This window comes from Acomys russatus, chromosome 26 (assembly GCF_903995435.1).
Source record: "Acomys russatus chromosome 26, mAcoRus1.1, whole genome shotgun sequence".
Lineage (NCBI taxonomy): Eukaryota > Metazoa > Chordata > Mammalia > Rodentia > Muridae > Acomys > Acomys russatus.
The window spans coordinates 6022543-6039220 of record NC_067162.1 but is presented as its reverse complement, the minus strand read 5'-3'; the positions used below and the strand labels follow the sequence as shown (position 1 = coordinate 6039220).

The window sequence follows — 16678 nt, the reverse complement described above, 5'->3', positions numbered from 1 at the left end:
ATCTGGCTTGCTTGGTGTTAATTCCTAATTCTTTCTTCTCTAGGCACACCAGATTTGGGGTTCTGAAGCCCTTTTTCCAACACCTCTAGATTATAAAATGCTACGTGAGTTCCCAGGTAAGCTGCGTTCCTGTCCACTGTGGTTTTCATTTTGACCGTTGCTGCCTTCTGTTGTATTTTGTGCCTTCCAGGGTCAGAGGTCATTTAATAAATCCCTCTGCACTTCTGCTTTCTCCTTGCTGACACCTACATTGTCACTTCATTTTATGAATCCTAACATCGAAGAAAGCAGGATCAGATGTGACAGGGGCGGAAGGCCCAGCAGACACATTTGCCTGGCAGCAGCTCTGAGAAGGATCATGACTGTGGTCGGGAGCTGCCACCGCCGCCATACTTGGGGACATTGCAAGTGAGGGTTTGGAACTCCTGCCTTAAAACGTGCTCCAGAATGTCAGCAAATTCCCAGCCAAGCCTTGTGGCACAACATGTTATCCTAGCTTCTCAGGAGGCTGGCACAGGAGGATTGCAGTTTGAAGTCTGGCTAGGCAATTTAGTGAGGTGCTGTCTCAAAAGAAAAAAAAAAAGAGTCCAGGTGTGGTGGCACACCTTTAATCTCAGCACACAAACATGCATGCACATACATGCCACATACACACAAAGGCAGGCATACATACATGAGCACACACACATGCACACACATGCCATACACACACATGCCATACACACACATGCCATACGCATAACACACACACACACACACACACACACACACACACACACACACACACAATCCTTTGCCAGGGATTCTCGGAGGATAAATTAAAAAGAAGCCAGCTAATCTCTGTGAATTTACGGGAAGCCTGGTCTGTGTAATGAGTTCCAGGCCAGCCAGAAGTACACAGTAAGAATCTGGAGAGAGAGAGAGAGAGAGAGAGAGAGAGGAGAGAAGAGAGAGGGGAGCTGAGAGAGCGAGAGAGAGAGAGAGAGAAGAGAAGAGAGAGAAGAAGAAGAGAGAGAAGAAGAAGAGAGAAGAAGAAGAAGAAGAAGAGAAGAAGAAGAAGAAGAAGAAGAAGAAGAAGAAGAAGAAGAAGAAGAAGAAGAAGAAGAAAGAAAGAAAGAAAGAAAGAAAGAAGAGAATAGAGAGGAAGGGGAGAGGGGCGGACAGGGGAGGACAAGGGGGACAGGAGAGGACAGGAGGGACAGAGGAGAGGGGAGATAGGAGAGGGGAGGACATGGGAGAGGGGGAGGACAGAAGAGGGGGACAGGGGAGGGAGAGGAGAGAGAAGGGGGGAGCGGGGAGAGGAGAGAGTGGTGGGTAATATGACGGCTAATGCTTGTAACCCTAGCTCTTGGGAGGCCGAGACAGGAAAGTCAGGATGGAATTTTGGGACCAACTATATGAAAGCCTGTCTCAAAACAAAACAAACAAAACAAAACCCAAAAACCATCACTAAAACTAGAAAGAAAGAAGTAAAAAGAGACTAAGGGTGTAGCTCGAGTGCAAGACTCTGGGTTCAGCCCTCAGCAGGGAAAACGAACGCCATTCAGGTTCCTTCCTTTTTCGTAGCCGACTCCTGATTGAACGTGTCTTCACTGTAGGTGTGAAGCCAAAAAAGCCAGGCTACAATCTCCTCCTGAGTTACAAGACCAGAGGGAAGAACCTCCTGAAACAAGTAAGGGCCTTTTCACTTGTCATTCCATACTGTCTGGGCCCTGGGCGTGTCCGCAGGGTGCCTTTCCTTTATAATCTGCTGGCAGTTGGGACCTTCTTGCAGAGGCTGAACACGTTTGGGAAACAGGTTCAGGGTAGGCTTGGCGGATGAGAGTTCTCACTGCAGGGTCTGGGAGCTGTTGGACTCTGCCTATTGTGGTAGCTGCATTGTCCTCTGATTGCCCTACCTTGCTGGAGACCCACCCTGGGTGCTGAGTGTCCCAGTCACCTGTCTGCCCCGAGTCCCAGTGTCTGTTGTCTCCCTCTCTCTCATACGGACCCCACCCCTGACCAGGACTCCCTGATCAGACCATAGCAAATCCCAGTACTTTTAAATGGGATGCTAAAGCAAGGGCTCTTTTATGCCTTAGAATTCTGGCTGAAGGGGGGCCTTGCCTTAGATGCACAGGCAGCCTGGGTGCTCCCCAGATAAAAGCTGGGTGTGGTGGCACAGGCCTGAGATTCCTTGTGCTGAGGAAGCAGAAGCAGGCAAAGGGAGCCCTGGGGCTCATTGCCCAGCCAGCCTCGCCTACTGGACAAACACCCCGGGGTGGAGAGGCCTTAAGGAACAAGCTAGAAGCACTGGAGAGATGGCTCTGTGGTTAAGAAACGAGGTATGAGTATCTGAGTTGAGGTTGCTTTCTGATCTCTACAAACACATGCATGTATATTCACACACATTACACCTCCACACATGCATAGGCATGTGCACACACATATGAACACAAGGAACACATGCCCACACGTACACACACATGAATACATAAACACGTATGCAATGCACACACACACACATGCCACACACACAGAGGCACACATATACACATGAGCGCGCACACACATGAACAGACACACACATGCACACACCATACACACGTGCCACACACATCTCTCTCTCTCTCACACACACACACACATGAACACACAAACATTCATGCACATGCGCACACACACACACATGCCACACACACAGAAGCACACATGCACACATGAACACAGACTCACACACATGCCACACACACACGAACACACACACACGAACACACAAACATTCATGCACATGCGTGCACACACATGCCACACACACACAGAAGCATACATACACACATGAACACAGACTCACACACATCACACACACACACACACACACACACACACACACACACACTCCTCTGCCAGAGATTCTTGGAGAATGAGTTAAAAAGAAAAAGGAAAACAAAAACAAAGACAACCCTCTTTTCTCTGTGTGCCCCACTAAACATTTATTATAAAATAAAACAATAATTTTTGCTATCTCACAACTTTTATTAGAGCCTCTCTTGAAGTGGAATTTAAACAACTCAGCTCCATGCTAAAGTAATTAAATTTGTGGTGTCATGGCTTTGGTATGCTAGTTACACGTGTTGGGGGAAAGAATAACTTGATCATTAATTTTTAAAAAATGTTATTCAAATAGCACCTAAAACTGTCCCTCGAATACCAATTATACACACTTGTCACTTTGAAAAGGCTCGTCTGGGGCACCAAAGGAACCTGACAAATTAAGCTAACACGACAGGGTTAGGCGGCTCTCCTTGGGCCTCAGACAGCTAAGCCTATCCAGGGAATGGCCCAGCACTGGGAGGCAGCACTGCCGGGAAGATGTGAGTGGGGCCCCAGAAGCTGTGGCTGTACTACTGGCCGCTCCTTGTGCACTCACTCAGGGACCTGCTTCTCTGGAGGGTTGGGGCACACTTCTGGGAAAGGAAAACAATTTCCTGAAAGTGCGTTGCTCCCAGCTTCCTCCTGGGACTTGTCTGAGGGAATGGTTAACTACTGTTAAATAATTCCCTTTTGCTGCACAGAGTTGCTCTGATGCCCAGCGATTTCATTGCCAGTCAGTGACACAGCTGTGCTGAGGAACACTTGTCTTGCTCTCCTGACCCCTCCCCTAAGTGCATTTTCATACATTTTTTTTTCTGATTATGAATAGTCCAAAAGCATCCCCCTCCACGCACAAGTGCACCACTTCTTTTTCCTTGTCACATGCAATAAATATGGGGGACTTATCTGAGAACTGTTGAGCCTAGAATCCCTACCAGAAGTAAACTATGACTTTTATGAGTAAAGCAAAATTTAATTTAAAATTATTATTTTTATTATGTGTATGAGTGTTTTGACTGGGTGCGTGTCTGTACACTGTGTGTGCGTGATGCCCCTAGAGGCCAGAAGAAGACTCCAATCTTTTTACAGATGGATGTGAGGCACCTTTGTGTGGGAAAGACTAAGCTTTGTCACAGGTGGAAGCAGTCTTGGCAGGCTCTACCGTAGGGCACCCCATAAATACCTTGTGACAAACGAATAGAACCATCCTGGGCCTAAAATTAAAAAAACAGACCTGGGGACCCCCACCTGGACTATTGTTTTTCTAATTGACCCTCAACAAAAGAAGGGGGCTTGAGCGCACGTGGATCAGCGAACAGGCTGGACCAACACGTAGGCCAGAGACACCTAAAGACTCGTCCTGTGGAACGGATACCTAAAGGTTCACTCTTTTTTCCCTTTAACCTTTTTTCCTTCTTGTGTAAGCTAGTTAGATTATATAATAAAGTTTAATTGTTAAAAAACAAAGCCTACACCTTTGTAGGTGCTGGGAATCAAAGCGGGGTCCTCTGGAAGAACAGTCACCCTTCCAAGGCCCAAGTTTAAAATAATTTTAAACAGGTACTGATGTTTTGGGGGAAGAAGTGCAAGTTACCAGGTGCAGAATTGTACGTACAGCTCCTGCCAGGTTGCCGATATCCTTGCTTTTGAAAATATCTACTTGGCGACTCTCGCCTTCGGTAACTCTCCTGGAATTCTTTATATGGTTGGCACCTACCTTGAAGAAGGTCACGCTGTAGGACTGAACCGCAGAGAATTCACAGCCAGGACTGCCCGACTGGCAAAGTGGCTGAAAGTGGGCAAAGGGCTCTTATCAACGGAGGGTGGTGAAAGGGGCCTTTGGTGATGCGGACACTTCTTGCCTTTCTAAAATCGTCTTGTTTATTGATCCGCCCTTCCTGACTGAGGCACAGTATAGGGACCAGAAAGGTTGTTAGGTTTTTTGTTGTTGTGCTGCTGCTAAGATGGAAGAAAATGCAGAAGCGATGCCAGCCCCTGCTCATGAATGATGTCTGGTTTGAAAGAGGCAATTTAATTCCCAATTTTGTGGGAACAGTGACCTTTGCGGATGAGCGAGTGTTGACAATCGGACCATTTTTTTCCCCCACCAGCTTCGGCGACAATGGGATTATGAAAGCAAGTTTGGCTCCTCGGAGGACTCAGAGACGGATCGATACTCCGATTACGGTAGAAAGTCAGTGCGGATACTCAACTGATTTGAAGAACCACCAACACAGACCTGGGCCGTAGTGTCTGTGTTCACCCGCTGAGCCTGGAGACCCCAGGAGGCCTGGGTGGGGTGTGCACATAGGAAAGACCTTGCTAGAAACTTCCCTGGCCTTCACCTCTCATTCGTGTGTCTGTCTGTGTGTGTGTGTCTACTGTCGGGCAGGGGGTGTCAATATCACGATTAAATGTTTCTTTAAAATAAGTGCCCAGGCTCACATTCTGCTGTAAGAAACTCACAAATGATGGCGTGACCTCCACTGTGGTGGGCTCCAGAGCCACCCAGCCTGTCCCCTACCTCAGAGAAAGACTTCTGTTTCACACCCAGAAGAGAAGGCCCTCCTTGGCAAAGCTTTCAGCTCCTCACGGAAAACTGGCTTTGCTGCTGGCTCCGCCTTCGGCACCGCCCATGGGCCTGTGCCTCCCCCCCACCCACCGCTGGGTCTGTCCCGGCGAGATCCCCTGCGGTCTCCCCGCCAGTGAAAGAACGAAGGAACCTGGCAGAGAAGGAGCAAGGCCACAGAATAGTCCCCTCCCGCTGGCAGCCCCCTTCTCTGCCAGGGCGCTTTGGTGCTCCTGAAGCAGCCTGCACCTAACCCAAGGCTCCTGTTGAACAGAAAACACAAAGTCGTGCCCTAGTCCCTAGCCGCGCCCCATACGACCCAGCATTTATTATTATTATTATTTTTTTTTTCTTTTAGCCCCAGGTTGGGCTAAATAGATTCACTGGGAGCCATCTGGTCGGCTTCCCGGGAACCCGTCATGTGGTTTCCATTAAGCTCGCCAGAACCGTGCGTTGAAAATGCAGCCCCGGCCACTCAGGAGCCTCCAACAGTCTGCCCTGCGCAGAGCGACGGGACCTCTGGGTAGGCGCCCAGGCTGGCACCCAAAGGCCATGCCCCAGTGATTGCCCATCGCCACTCCCAGGAATACACTTATCCATGGCAAAGCTTTTTCAGTGGCCCAGTGTTCGGATTTTGCCGCATGCAAGCCAGAGTTCGTTAGAATTCTGTTTCGATTCTAAAAATCAATGCCAACAGCTTTACAGACGAATTTACAGAAATAACCCGGCCACAGAAACTCAATGTGACCATCCACATCGGGAGGGCTGAGTCGGCCTTCTACGCCTGTCCTTGACTCCCCGGACACCCCATAGGAAAAAACAGACTAGGAAAAAAAAGTGTTAGCTTATGGAAAAATACTGTTTCACACAATGAGCTAGGGTTTACAGTACAAGACAAAGGAGGCAGGGCAATTTAAGGAGTGATGTGCTGTGTCTGGACCGCTCCTTGAGGTTTATCAAAGATTAGTCCGTTTATTGAGGAGACCGGGGGAACAGAGGGGCTTGGGAAGGGTCCCGTGCCCTGTGAGGAAAGCTTTCACTTAGAGGGGACGGGTCGCCAGGTGCTTTCAGGCAGCTAAAAGGACTCTCTGCTCAAAAGGAATTAATTTGTGGTGCCCTGTTCTTCCTTGGGTCTCCCCCATAAGTGGAGCTTTAGTCCACCACCAGACTAGGTTTCCCTCCCTCTCTTTTTTCCTTTGCTTTCCTTCTTGTTCCCTTCCCACCCCCACCCCCCGCCGCGGCGATTTTATTTGGGACTTTAAAATGAAACCAGGTGCTGTGTAAAACAAAGGCAAAGTAATAAGGAAAGAGGATCCAACGCCTAAGGAATGTGCTGAGTTTTATGACTCAGGCTGTCCTGGCAAAGAGCTGGGAGTGACATGGGGAGGTGGGTGGCACCGAGCGCAGATCATACATGGCAGCCCTGGCCTCTCCAGATAGAGTGGTCAAGGCAGCCTGTGACTCACTTTGTAAAGCCAGAGGCTCTTGTTCATTGCTGAATAAGGCTTCCCATGCAGGAGCCAAAGGATGTCAACGGTTCCCTGAGGGGCCAGATGCACCTGATGGGGGTAGGGCTACCCTGAGGGTTGGAGGACACTTCCCTCAGGAAGAGGCAGGCTTCTGGGACTCTGCCAAGGGCAATGGTGCCTTTAGGAGATTCACATGTATTGGTCGTGGGGAAAACGGCTTGGGAGTTGTAGGCCTCAGGATTGCTGAAGTGTCTTGGATGGAGGAGTGGGGTGTACCGGCTCTCTTGGGAGCAGAAAGTGGAAAAGCTTGGTGATGAAGGAGCTTCTGGGTGCCATTTCTAAGCCCTCAGGGGTGACTTGCTCAAGGGGTTGGCTGTGCAGAAACACCCAGGCAGACATCCACACATTCTGAGGATTCTTTTCAAATGAGCAAAGTAATAGAGTGAGGTGTGCATTTTCCTCCGTTACTAAGAGACAGGCTAAAAGTGCAAAGTTCTTTCCCAGCAGGGGGTGGGGGATGGGGCCTGAAATTGGGTGACAAGGGTCTGCCTGGGCGCTGTTCATAACTTTTAGCAGAGTGGCACCAACTGGACTGAGAGCCTGCCTTCAGGTGTCCCCCACTCCAGAAAAGGCTGTCACCTTCTGAATGAGAACGAACTCTGACTAACACAATCGAGATTCCCACATGTAGAAGCCTCATGGAATGGAGGCTTGGTTCCCCCTTTTCCTCTTTTCTGTTCTGTGGAAAACCCAGCGACAAGCTATGCTGACTATTCCATAATTTCAGGGAAATCTCCGCTTAACTTTGTCATCAAAAGCTATTTCCCTGGGAAAACACAGTCTAAGAATGATGACTTCATAAATATTTATAGTGTGAGCAGGCGTCACTCCAATTCTGTTGGAGAAAGGGGCCTATCCAGTTTTATTTATGATGTGACACTCGGGTGAGTGACATTCGTCATCTGGATGGGCCATGCGCTCAGTCCCTCTGAAACATGTTTATGGAGTGTTTACGCCTGTGAATATTTGCTATATTTAGGTCTCCTCTCGGCCTCGCTAAGTCCTCAAATAAGCAAAAAGCCAACATACTGGTATAGAGAAGGCTTGAACCCTAATGACAAGGCACAGGCACCTGAGCATGCACCACAGGAGCATTTGAAGAGTTGAGAGATAATTAAAACGGCAAAGCTGGTGGCTAGTACAGTATTCTTTTGCTAAGGTTGTTTGTGGGGCCTGTGTCTCACAGGAGACAGCTCTCGGCTGGGCCTAGAGGGCAATGACAGGGGAGTGGCAAATGTAGACGGGTGCTTAGGGAATTATCTCTTTTTTGGGAGCCTCCTCTGCCACACACCAACTGGGCGGCACTATGCTCCGCATCCCATAGCTCTGAGGGCAGGATTTGCTGAGGACTCTGTGACCCCAATTGAGGCAAAACCTCTAGTATAATTGGAAGCCTTCCCCCCTTGGACACACCTGACCCTGGGTTGGAGCTAGCAGCCGTGCACATCCGGGGTGGAGAAAGGAGTCAGTCCCTCGTCAACAGCTACAAACCCTCTGGCCCAGGCATTTCCTGCCAGACACAGGCTTGCTTTAGGGCCAGTATTGGCCTCCCACGGCTTGGTCATCTATTGTTTATCCTGCGTAGGGCCAGGCCTTGGCACGGGGGGGGGGGGGGGGCATGAAGCATTGCCAGAATTTTTATTTTTAGAGACAGGAAAATGTCTGCTTTTTGGCAGCTGTTCTTCTTCTGGCGTGCACAAGGGATGGTGTAAAAAAGTTCAAGTGAGAGATTCCAAACCTTAAATTCACGACACATGACATAGGCAATCACACTGTGAGTTTCTCCACAGGAACCCTGTGCAGAGGTCTTCCATAGAGGGCCTGCAGGGCAGAGCAGAGAAGCCCTGACTGGTACTGCCCAAGGCGGAAGTCCTCAGGACTACAGACTGCACAAACTGGACATCTATACAGTCTCTTTTGAACATATCAGAGTGTCTGAAATATTATTTTTTATTTTTATTTTTACCTCTGCCAATCAATCCAGAACCTAGTCCAAGTTGTTAAGAGGGAAGAGAGAGGGGGGTAGAGAGACTCCACAGCTGGCTTTCCCCAGACATGCTGACATTGTCATGAGGGCTGTTAGAAGGCAGACAATTTCCACTAAGTAGCACACAGTCAGAATCAGGGACTGCATTTCTAAGACTTAATGGGAAATTTCTTTTCCAAATATGGCTCCCTCTTAAAACACATTTTTTGTTGGTTCTGTCATCCCAGCTACCAACAATCTATCTGAAAGCATGTTATAAGTAGTAATGACATATTGTCCAAAGCAAAAATGGAAAGAAATAAAAATGGAAAATTAAATTGTATTTTCTTCCCTTTTCTTGCCAGCCTTTGGGAAAAGATTGTTTTCTAATTATAAAAATAAAATAAATACATGGTCCTTTCCTGCTCTCACCGTTACTTTGAGGGTCATTCTTCTTGCTGGAGTGCACTCTTTTGTTCTTGCTGTCTTCTCCATCAGAGAAGGGAGGGATGATAATCATTTCCCTGGGGCTCATGTGGAATTCCTCTTTCTCTCTCTCTGTCTCACACACACACATACACACACACAACACACACACACCACACCACACCACACACACCACACACACACACACACACACACACACACACACACACACACACAGAGAGAGGGGGGGTGGTGGTGGTGGGAGAGTTTTGGTTCCACACAGAGCTACTAGAAGTTGAAATGTATTTTCCGGAGTGAGCGTCTCTACCCTGGGCCTGGTGGTTTCCTGGGAACTACTGGGGTTAATAAACGGTCTCTTACTGATCAGCATCTCACACTTTGTAGGAATCTCTCCGAATCCTGTTGCACTTTGAAGGATTGTCTCTGTCCCTTGGTGTTCCGGAGTTCCATGGGGGTGTCGTGCGCCTGTTGCTTTTGGAAGTTTATTTCCCTTTGGACTAACTGGCTCTTTCAGTCTGAGGGAGTGGGCTTGTCTTTGCTGTGCATGTTGGACATGGAGGAAGAAACCAGAAAGTTACATTTCCCTATGTATTAAAGTACTGAGCCGAGCAGAGGGACTGTGGACCTGGACGTAGGGATGTATTTTAAGTAGTTGTGGAAAAAAGGAGAAACATAAGTCTTGGGAAACTTCTTTTTGTTAGTTTAATAAGGAAAAGAAATGGTTAAAGGAGATTTTTAGTTTTTATGTGTACATGGGAATGTCTACATGCTTGTGCACAGGTGTTCACGAGGAGGTCTGAAGGTGGCAAACCCCTTGGCACTGGAGCTACAAGTAGTTGTGAGCGAGTGTGATGTGGGTGCTGGGAGCAGAACTCCAGTCCTCTGCCAGAGCATCACATGCTCTAGCCATGTCCAGCCCCTCTCCCACCCTCTGATTTTTATTTTAAAAAGTCTTTGAATACACTTTGAAAATGTCCTCTTCCAGCTGGGCACAGTGGCACACGCCTATAATCCTAGCACTTGGGGAAGCAGAGACAGATGGTTCTCTGTGGGTTGGGGGCCAGCCTGGTCTACCAAGTGAGTCCTGGACATCCAGGGCTACACAGAGAAACAGTGTTTCAAAAACAAACAAACAAACAAACAAAAATTTCCTCTTCCTTCATGAAGGCCTAAACCTCGAATGGATTGTGTAATATTTCATGAAATACATACTGTATATAATATATAATTTATACATGGGACTGTTGTTTTGTGACTTAATGTCGAGACCGATCTCCAAGACTGCCTTAGGTTAATATGAGTTGGTACAAGTAATTGTTATTGGTTTTACTAGTTAGGCAAATCTCTTTCTCTGCCTCTCTTATATGACTTCCCACCTCCAAATCCAGGCTACTTTTTTGCGTCTCACTGTATAACCTAGGCTGTACTGGAGCTTCTGTGTACCGCGGTTAGTGATGTGCTCTGTTATGCCTCTTCTGTACAATGAGGACATGAAATTGGGTGTCCTAAGGTCCGACTGTAGCCTGTTTAGCGTTTAATGCTGTTTAGTGTGGTCCTTCCTGGATGATTCCACACACAGTGGTGGCGCCTGTGTATGTGTGGTCTAGTCTTTACGGGGCCAAAGTAGAAAAGAAATCTTAAGGTCTGCACAGGCTGTCAATCAAGGTCAAGGCTGGCTGAACTCTCTGGATGCTTTCTCTTCTAGACTGAGGAATTTGTTCAATAGATCTTCTAGGTCCCCTCCATTGCAAAGAATGTGTGAGTGTGACATCAAGGAGGGCGTGTTTGGAAAAGTGAATCTTGGACCTGGTGTTCAGCCAACGACAGTATCTCTGAGCCAATTAAACCAGAAGCTTCAAATAAGATGACGTTCCATAGTCACCTTCAAAGAAGGGGCAGCCAGGTAAACATGGGCCACTTGGATCCTAAGGGGCTGAGGCCACTACTTCCCTCAGCATTTCCTCCTTTTTGGAATATAAGGAGTCTTCTCCTTATACTCAGAGAAATGTGTTACAACTGATTTTCTGTTTTTCTGGAAAAGAAAATGTGACTGTGAGATTTTAGTTATTTTTAATTATTTTGTGTGGGTGATTGCACAGGGGCCACAGGACCTGTGTGAAGGTCAGAGGACAGCTTGTGGGAGTTGATTCTCCCACCATATGAGTTTCTGTAGTTGAACTAAGGTGGTCATGCCTGACAACAAGTGCATTTACTTCACTGAGCCATCTTGCTGGCCCAAGTATGAGGGTGGGTTTTTTGTTTTTGTTTGTTTTCACTTTTAATTCTTTGTGAATTTCACATCATGCACCCCAATCTCACTCATCTTCCCATCCCTCCATATCCACCCTCAGCCCTTGCAACCCTCCAGTCAAAGAAAATAAAAACAAACAAACAAACAAACCCACTCCCTGTAGAAGCTGTAGTGTGTCACCACCCAGTATACCCTTTTGCCCTTTTGCTTATAAATGCTCATTGCAATGAGTTATTGGTCTGGTTAGAGGCCTCTGGCTTCTGATACACCATTAATACTGGATCCTCACAGGACTCCCTGCTGTTATCCTGTTGGTGCCCTGTGTCATGTAGATTCTGCAGCTTTGCTTCCGTAAGACTGGCCTCTTCACACACTCTAACAGTTCTTAGGTGAGGTGGATGTAGGCCTGGGTCAACTAAAAGCCTTGGATATAGGCCTGGTTGGTAGCTGAGTTGGGCAGCCTGTCAGCTCTTCCCTGTTCATGCCATCAAGGCCAGCTCTCCAGCACTGACCCAGTGAGGGGCAGGGCCAGTTCATCTGAGTGCCACAGCCACTAAGGGGCAGGGCCAACTTTCCTGTTCTCAGGCCCTTGGGGCCAGTTCTGTCATGCCGCCCAGGTGTGTGTGTGTGTGTGTGTGTCCTGAGTACTGCAGCTGATGAGAAGCAGGACCATCTTTTCTACAGTCAACCCCTGTGAGTAGTGTGGCCAGCTCTCTTGCACCCATGCCACTAGTGTCAGTTCTACTGTGCTGCCCAGGCAAAGTGCAGGAGGCCACTCTCTGGAGTGCTGCAGCCAGTGAGGGACAGGGACAGCTCTCTGGCTCTCCTGCCTACTGCAGACAGCAAGGGGGAGGGCCATCTCTTTTGCTCCTGTATCACTACTTGGCCATCCAGCTTTCCCATGCTCACACCTTAGGCCATCTTTCCTGCACCACTACCACCAGGGCTAGCTCTACTGTGGTGCCCAGGAGAGAGGCAGGGCCAGTTTTTGGCAGCCCTTGGACATCAACATGACCCCAGGTGGTAACCCAGAGCACAGATGTCTGCATGACCTTTTCTGGTAAGATGGGTCACAGACATCAATGTAGACTCTTGCTGCTGCAGGGGCCATAGACCCAGACATGGCCCTCAGCAACAGCACAGGTCAAGACTTTACCATGGCTTCAGGTGGCTGTGCAAGCTACTCACATCAGGGTATTCCTCACCACCCTTGCTTCTCCAGTTCTGTCTCTTTCATAATGCTCGAACTGTTCCACTTCTCTTTCTTTCCCATCTCTCTATGAGGTTTTTAAAGCTATATTTTACAGACAGGAGCCATGTATTTCCTTGAAAATCTTAGGATGTTATTTTAAACTCTTTATTAGTTGTTTATTAATTGTAGCTGCTCACTCTCCAGATTCTGTCATGCCCCTTGCCCTTTTTTGTTTGTTTGTTTGTTTTGTTTTTTGAGACAAGGTTGGCTTTGATCTCATTATGTGACCAAGGATAACTATGAATTACCAGTGTTCTATCCTAACTTTCCTAGTGCTGAGATTATGCACCTGCTCTGTTACACCTGCTTTAAGTGGTGTTGGGGATTGAATACTTCTGGGGTTAGGTGCCCAAAGAAAAAATTCTGTTTTCTTTCTTTTCTTTTCTTTTCTAGAGAGAAAGAATCTGCAATGATAACCACCCTTGTATTATTTTAAGTTTTCATAAAGTAGCATTCAGAAAAGATGAATGCTTGTGACAAATATCTACCCGATATTACTGCGAGGTACTTCCTTCTAGCCCCTGAAAGTGTGGCTTGCTCTGAATTCACTACTTTAAGGTGACACACATATGCTCAGCCTCGCAAAGCATGGTTTTCAAGTCTCTGCCAGATGGTTCCTTCAGAATAAATGCTTTCCACATGATAATGTTTATATTTGTGTTTCTGGCATGGATTAATACTCTTCTCATGATATTTAATACAAACCAGATTATTTCATTTCTGCCTCACAAAACCTAGCACCTTTCCATTCTGACTGGTGAAAGTTATTTTTCTCCTGCTGGTGAGGTGGCAGCCAGTGTGGGCTCTGGGGGATGAAGCCCTCCTCTTCAGCCAGAGTGGCAAGTATCCAAGAATGATCTGAGATTCATCTCTCTCTCCATGAAGGCTAGCCTCAGAGAGCGTGGCAAGAGGCCAAGAAGCCAACATGGACATCCTTGAAGCTCTGAGACTTTCCTTCTGGATGATTTTCTGGATGCAGAGGCTGGGTGTGGACTCTAGCTATATTCATCCTGTTTGAAAAAAAAAGATCGTATTCCCTGCTAAGCCTCCATTTTTCCAGCCTGGAAGCCTTGTAATGGCAGGAGGCGACTTTCTCTTCTTTAACTCACCTTGTCTCTTTCTCTGGACTTTTGCATATAGGAGGAGTGGTACTGCACTCCCGTCATGTGTCCTGCTCTGTTTCTTAAGATGTCTTTGGCTAACAGACACTGGTCCTGGCAAGCAGCAAGTGCCAGGTTGGTTCAGAAAAGGCTTCCTGCCCCTCAAAGATGAGTTTAGTTCAAAGAGACGTGAAGAGCTGGTGTAGAGTGTGCCTGGAGATCCTAAAGCCAGCATTTGGCTTTCCTCCTCTTGGAAGGAGTTCAAGGAAGGGAATCGGAAATGTTTAGAAGGGGAAGGAGAGGTTGGGATCTGAAGCAAGAACAATCTATGCATGAGGAGTTCTTTCAGCGCCAAACCTAATGCAAGGCTGAGCTTCCTTCTTGTCACAGCCTTCTCACCTCCAACTTACTCTTTAGCAGAACTGAATCTGGATTCTGTTCTTTATTCACCACTGAAATGATGTCCTCGAAGGCCACCAAGGTGCATCATGGTGATAAAGGCAGTGTCACTCAGCTTCCCGGTGCTCATCCTTCTGCAAAGTGTCTCAGACTCCTGTCTGACCTGGGTTTCTGTGCTTGACTATGAGTTCTCTGCTTATTTCTTCTTGTTCTCCTGAGTTGCTCATCACCTGGACTTAAGCATCTTTCACGGTGCTGCCTTAGGATCCTTTGTTGTTGTGACAGAGTTGCTATCATGGTGTTATCAATTGCACTGTCTTCAGATATCATCTTTGAGTCTACAGGCTTGATTGTGAAATTGTTTGTCAGCTCTGGAATAAGTTTTTTTTTTTCTCTAGAATGTCCCACAGAGAGAAGAATCTATTGTGATACACCCTGTGAGGATGCAGAGGACCTCCACGATGCTAAGAGTGGAAAAGACTTGGTTGGAGGAATGATCCGTGCCTAAGAGCACTGGCTGCTATTGTGGAGGCCTCAGATTCCATTCCCAGTACTCACATGGCAGCTCACAACCACCCATAGCTCCAATTTCAGTGATCCGACACCATCTTCTGGCTCCCATCACAGGCTCCAGGCACACATGTGGGGCACACACATACACACTACAGACACACTCCTCAATACACATACAATCAAATGTATATAAGAAACAATTAAAAAAAAAGAATGGGAAAGACTTGGATAAAGTTATTAAGTAGATGGCAAATAAACTCATTAGAGCCCAGCAATGGATTTGCCGTCCAAAGAGAGGAAAGAAGGAGAGAGGAGCGACACCAGGGGACATCCTCATCATTTTTTATCCATCAGTGACTGGGGACATTTCAGTAGAAAGGGAGTAGACTTCATTCCCCCTAAAAAGGGAGCGGAAGCCCTTCCCGTGCTGGCTTTGTTTGGGTTTCTTGTAGTGTTTCCAGTACAGCAGACTCCAACAAGGCAGTCCTCATCTTGCCTTTGCTCAAACTGTCCTTTCAATCTGGGATTGTCTTCCCACATTTCCTGCCTAGGACAGTCCTACGCACTCTTCAGTTTGTGTTTCTACTCACTCAACCCTTACAGAGCCTCTTCCTTCCCACGGACACGCGTGCTTCTGTGTTACAGGGAGTTGAGGTTGGGGTGAAGCCCCAGTGCTACCTGCCATCCATCACCTCCTTCATCGTGACCCACCCCTGCTCTTCACAACCCAAAGTTTCTGTCCCTACACACTTGAATATATAACACAGGGTCACACATGTGCATAGGTAAGAATTAATTGATCTCTATTGAGTATTTTCAGCATCTTCGTGCCTTTTTTTTTGGTGTTAGAATGCGGCTAATAACTTTATCTAAGTACTTTTCACTCTTTTTTTTTTAATTGGTTGTTTCTTCTTATTCTCCTGAGTTGCTGATCACCTGTAGTTGAACATTTCCCAAGGTGCTGCCTTAGGGTCCTTTGTTGTTGTGACAGAGTTGCTACCATGGTGTTGTCAATTACAGTGCCTTCAAATATCATCTTTGAGTCTACAGGTCTGGTTGTGAACTTATTTGTAAGCTCTGGAATAAGGTGTTTTGTTTTTTTTTTTTTTCCCCTTAGAATGTCCCATGTAGAGAAGAATCTATTGTGCTAGACTTGGCGAAGATGTGACTGACCTCTAGGATGTTAAGACTGGAAAAGACTTGGTAGGAGGAATGGCTCAGTGGTTAGGAGCGCTGGCTGCTCTTTCAGAGGACACAGGTTCAATTCCCAGCACTCACATGGCAACTTTTAAGATAGGAAATGTATTTTACCCATCTCCATTTCTTCCTGGCTTGCAAGCACACAACTTTCCACATATTTGTTACTGTCCATGAAATAGCAAATGAAGGGTAGAGGGAGGAGCTGGAGAGAAGTGGTTGCTGGAGCAGGCCTGGGCTCACTCGGGAGGACGGTCAAGGGGGATGGAAACTTTCAATTCTATACATAGAATTCTCTAGCACAAAATCACGCATGTACGTATTTAGCTTCTTACGCACGGGCAGACGAGCCAGACTGTTAAGGCCTTTAGCAGCAGGAAATAATCGTTTTGCTTGTTAAAAAAAGATACACGGCCTCTCCATGTAACGGAGACTCCTGCATGTTTAGCCTGCTGTCTGGTGCCATAAAGAGACAAGGCCTTGACCGATGGCACAGTGATGACCCTCTGCGGTGCCCATTTGTTTCATCGTAGGGAAGATGGGAAAAGGGGAGTCTTCTGATTAATGAGATTTCTTTGATCGTTAATTATTCTTTTCATATG

The 16678-nt window shown here is 47.2% G+C and overlaps 1 protein-coding gene across 1 annotated transcript in view; it reads left to right on the top strand.

Annotated features, from left to right (window-relative positions):
- The window catches only part of C26H4orf51 (chromosome 26 C4orf51 homolog), a 34548-nt gene extending 29360 nt beyond the window's left edge, over positions 1-5188 (top strand). The window contains exons 4-6 of the mRNA XM_051169316.1: positions 44-116; positions 1599-1672; positions 4965-5188. Of these exons, the coding sequence (XP_051025273.1) occupies positions 44-116; positions 1599-1672; positions 4965-5069 (252 nt within the window). The 3' untranslated portion in view covers positions 5070-5188. The remainder of the gene's footprint in view (positions 1-43; positions 117-1598; positions 1673-4964) is intronic.
- Positions 5189-16678: the final 11490 nt, after the last annotated feature.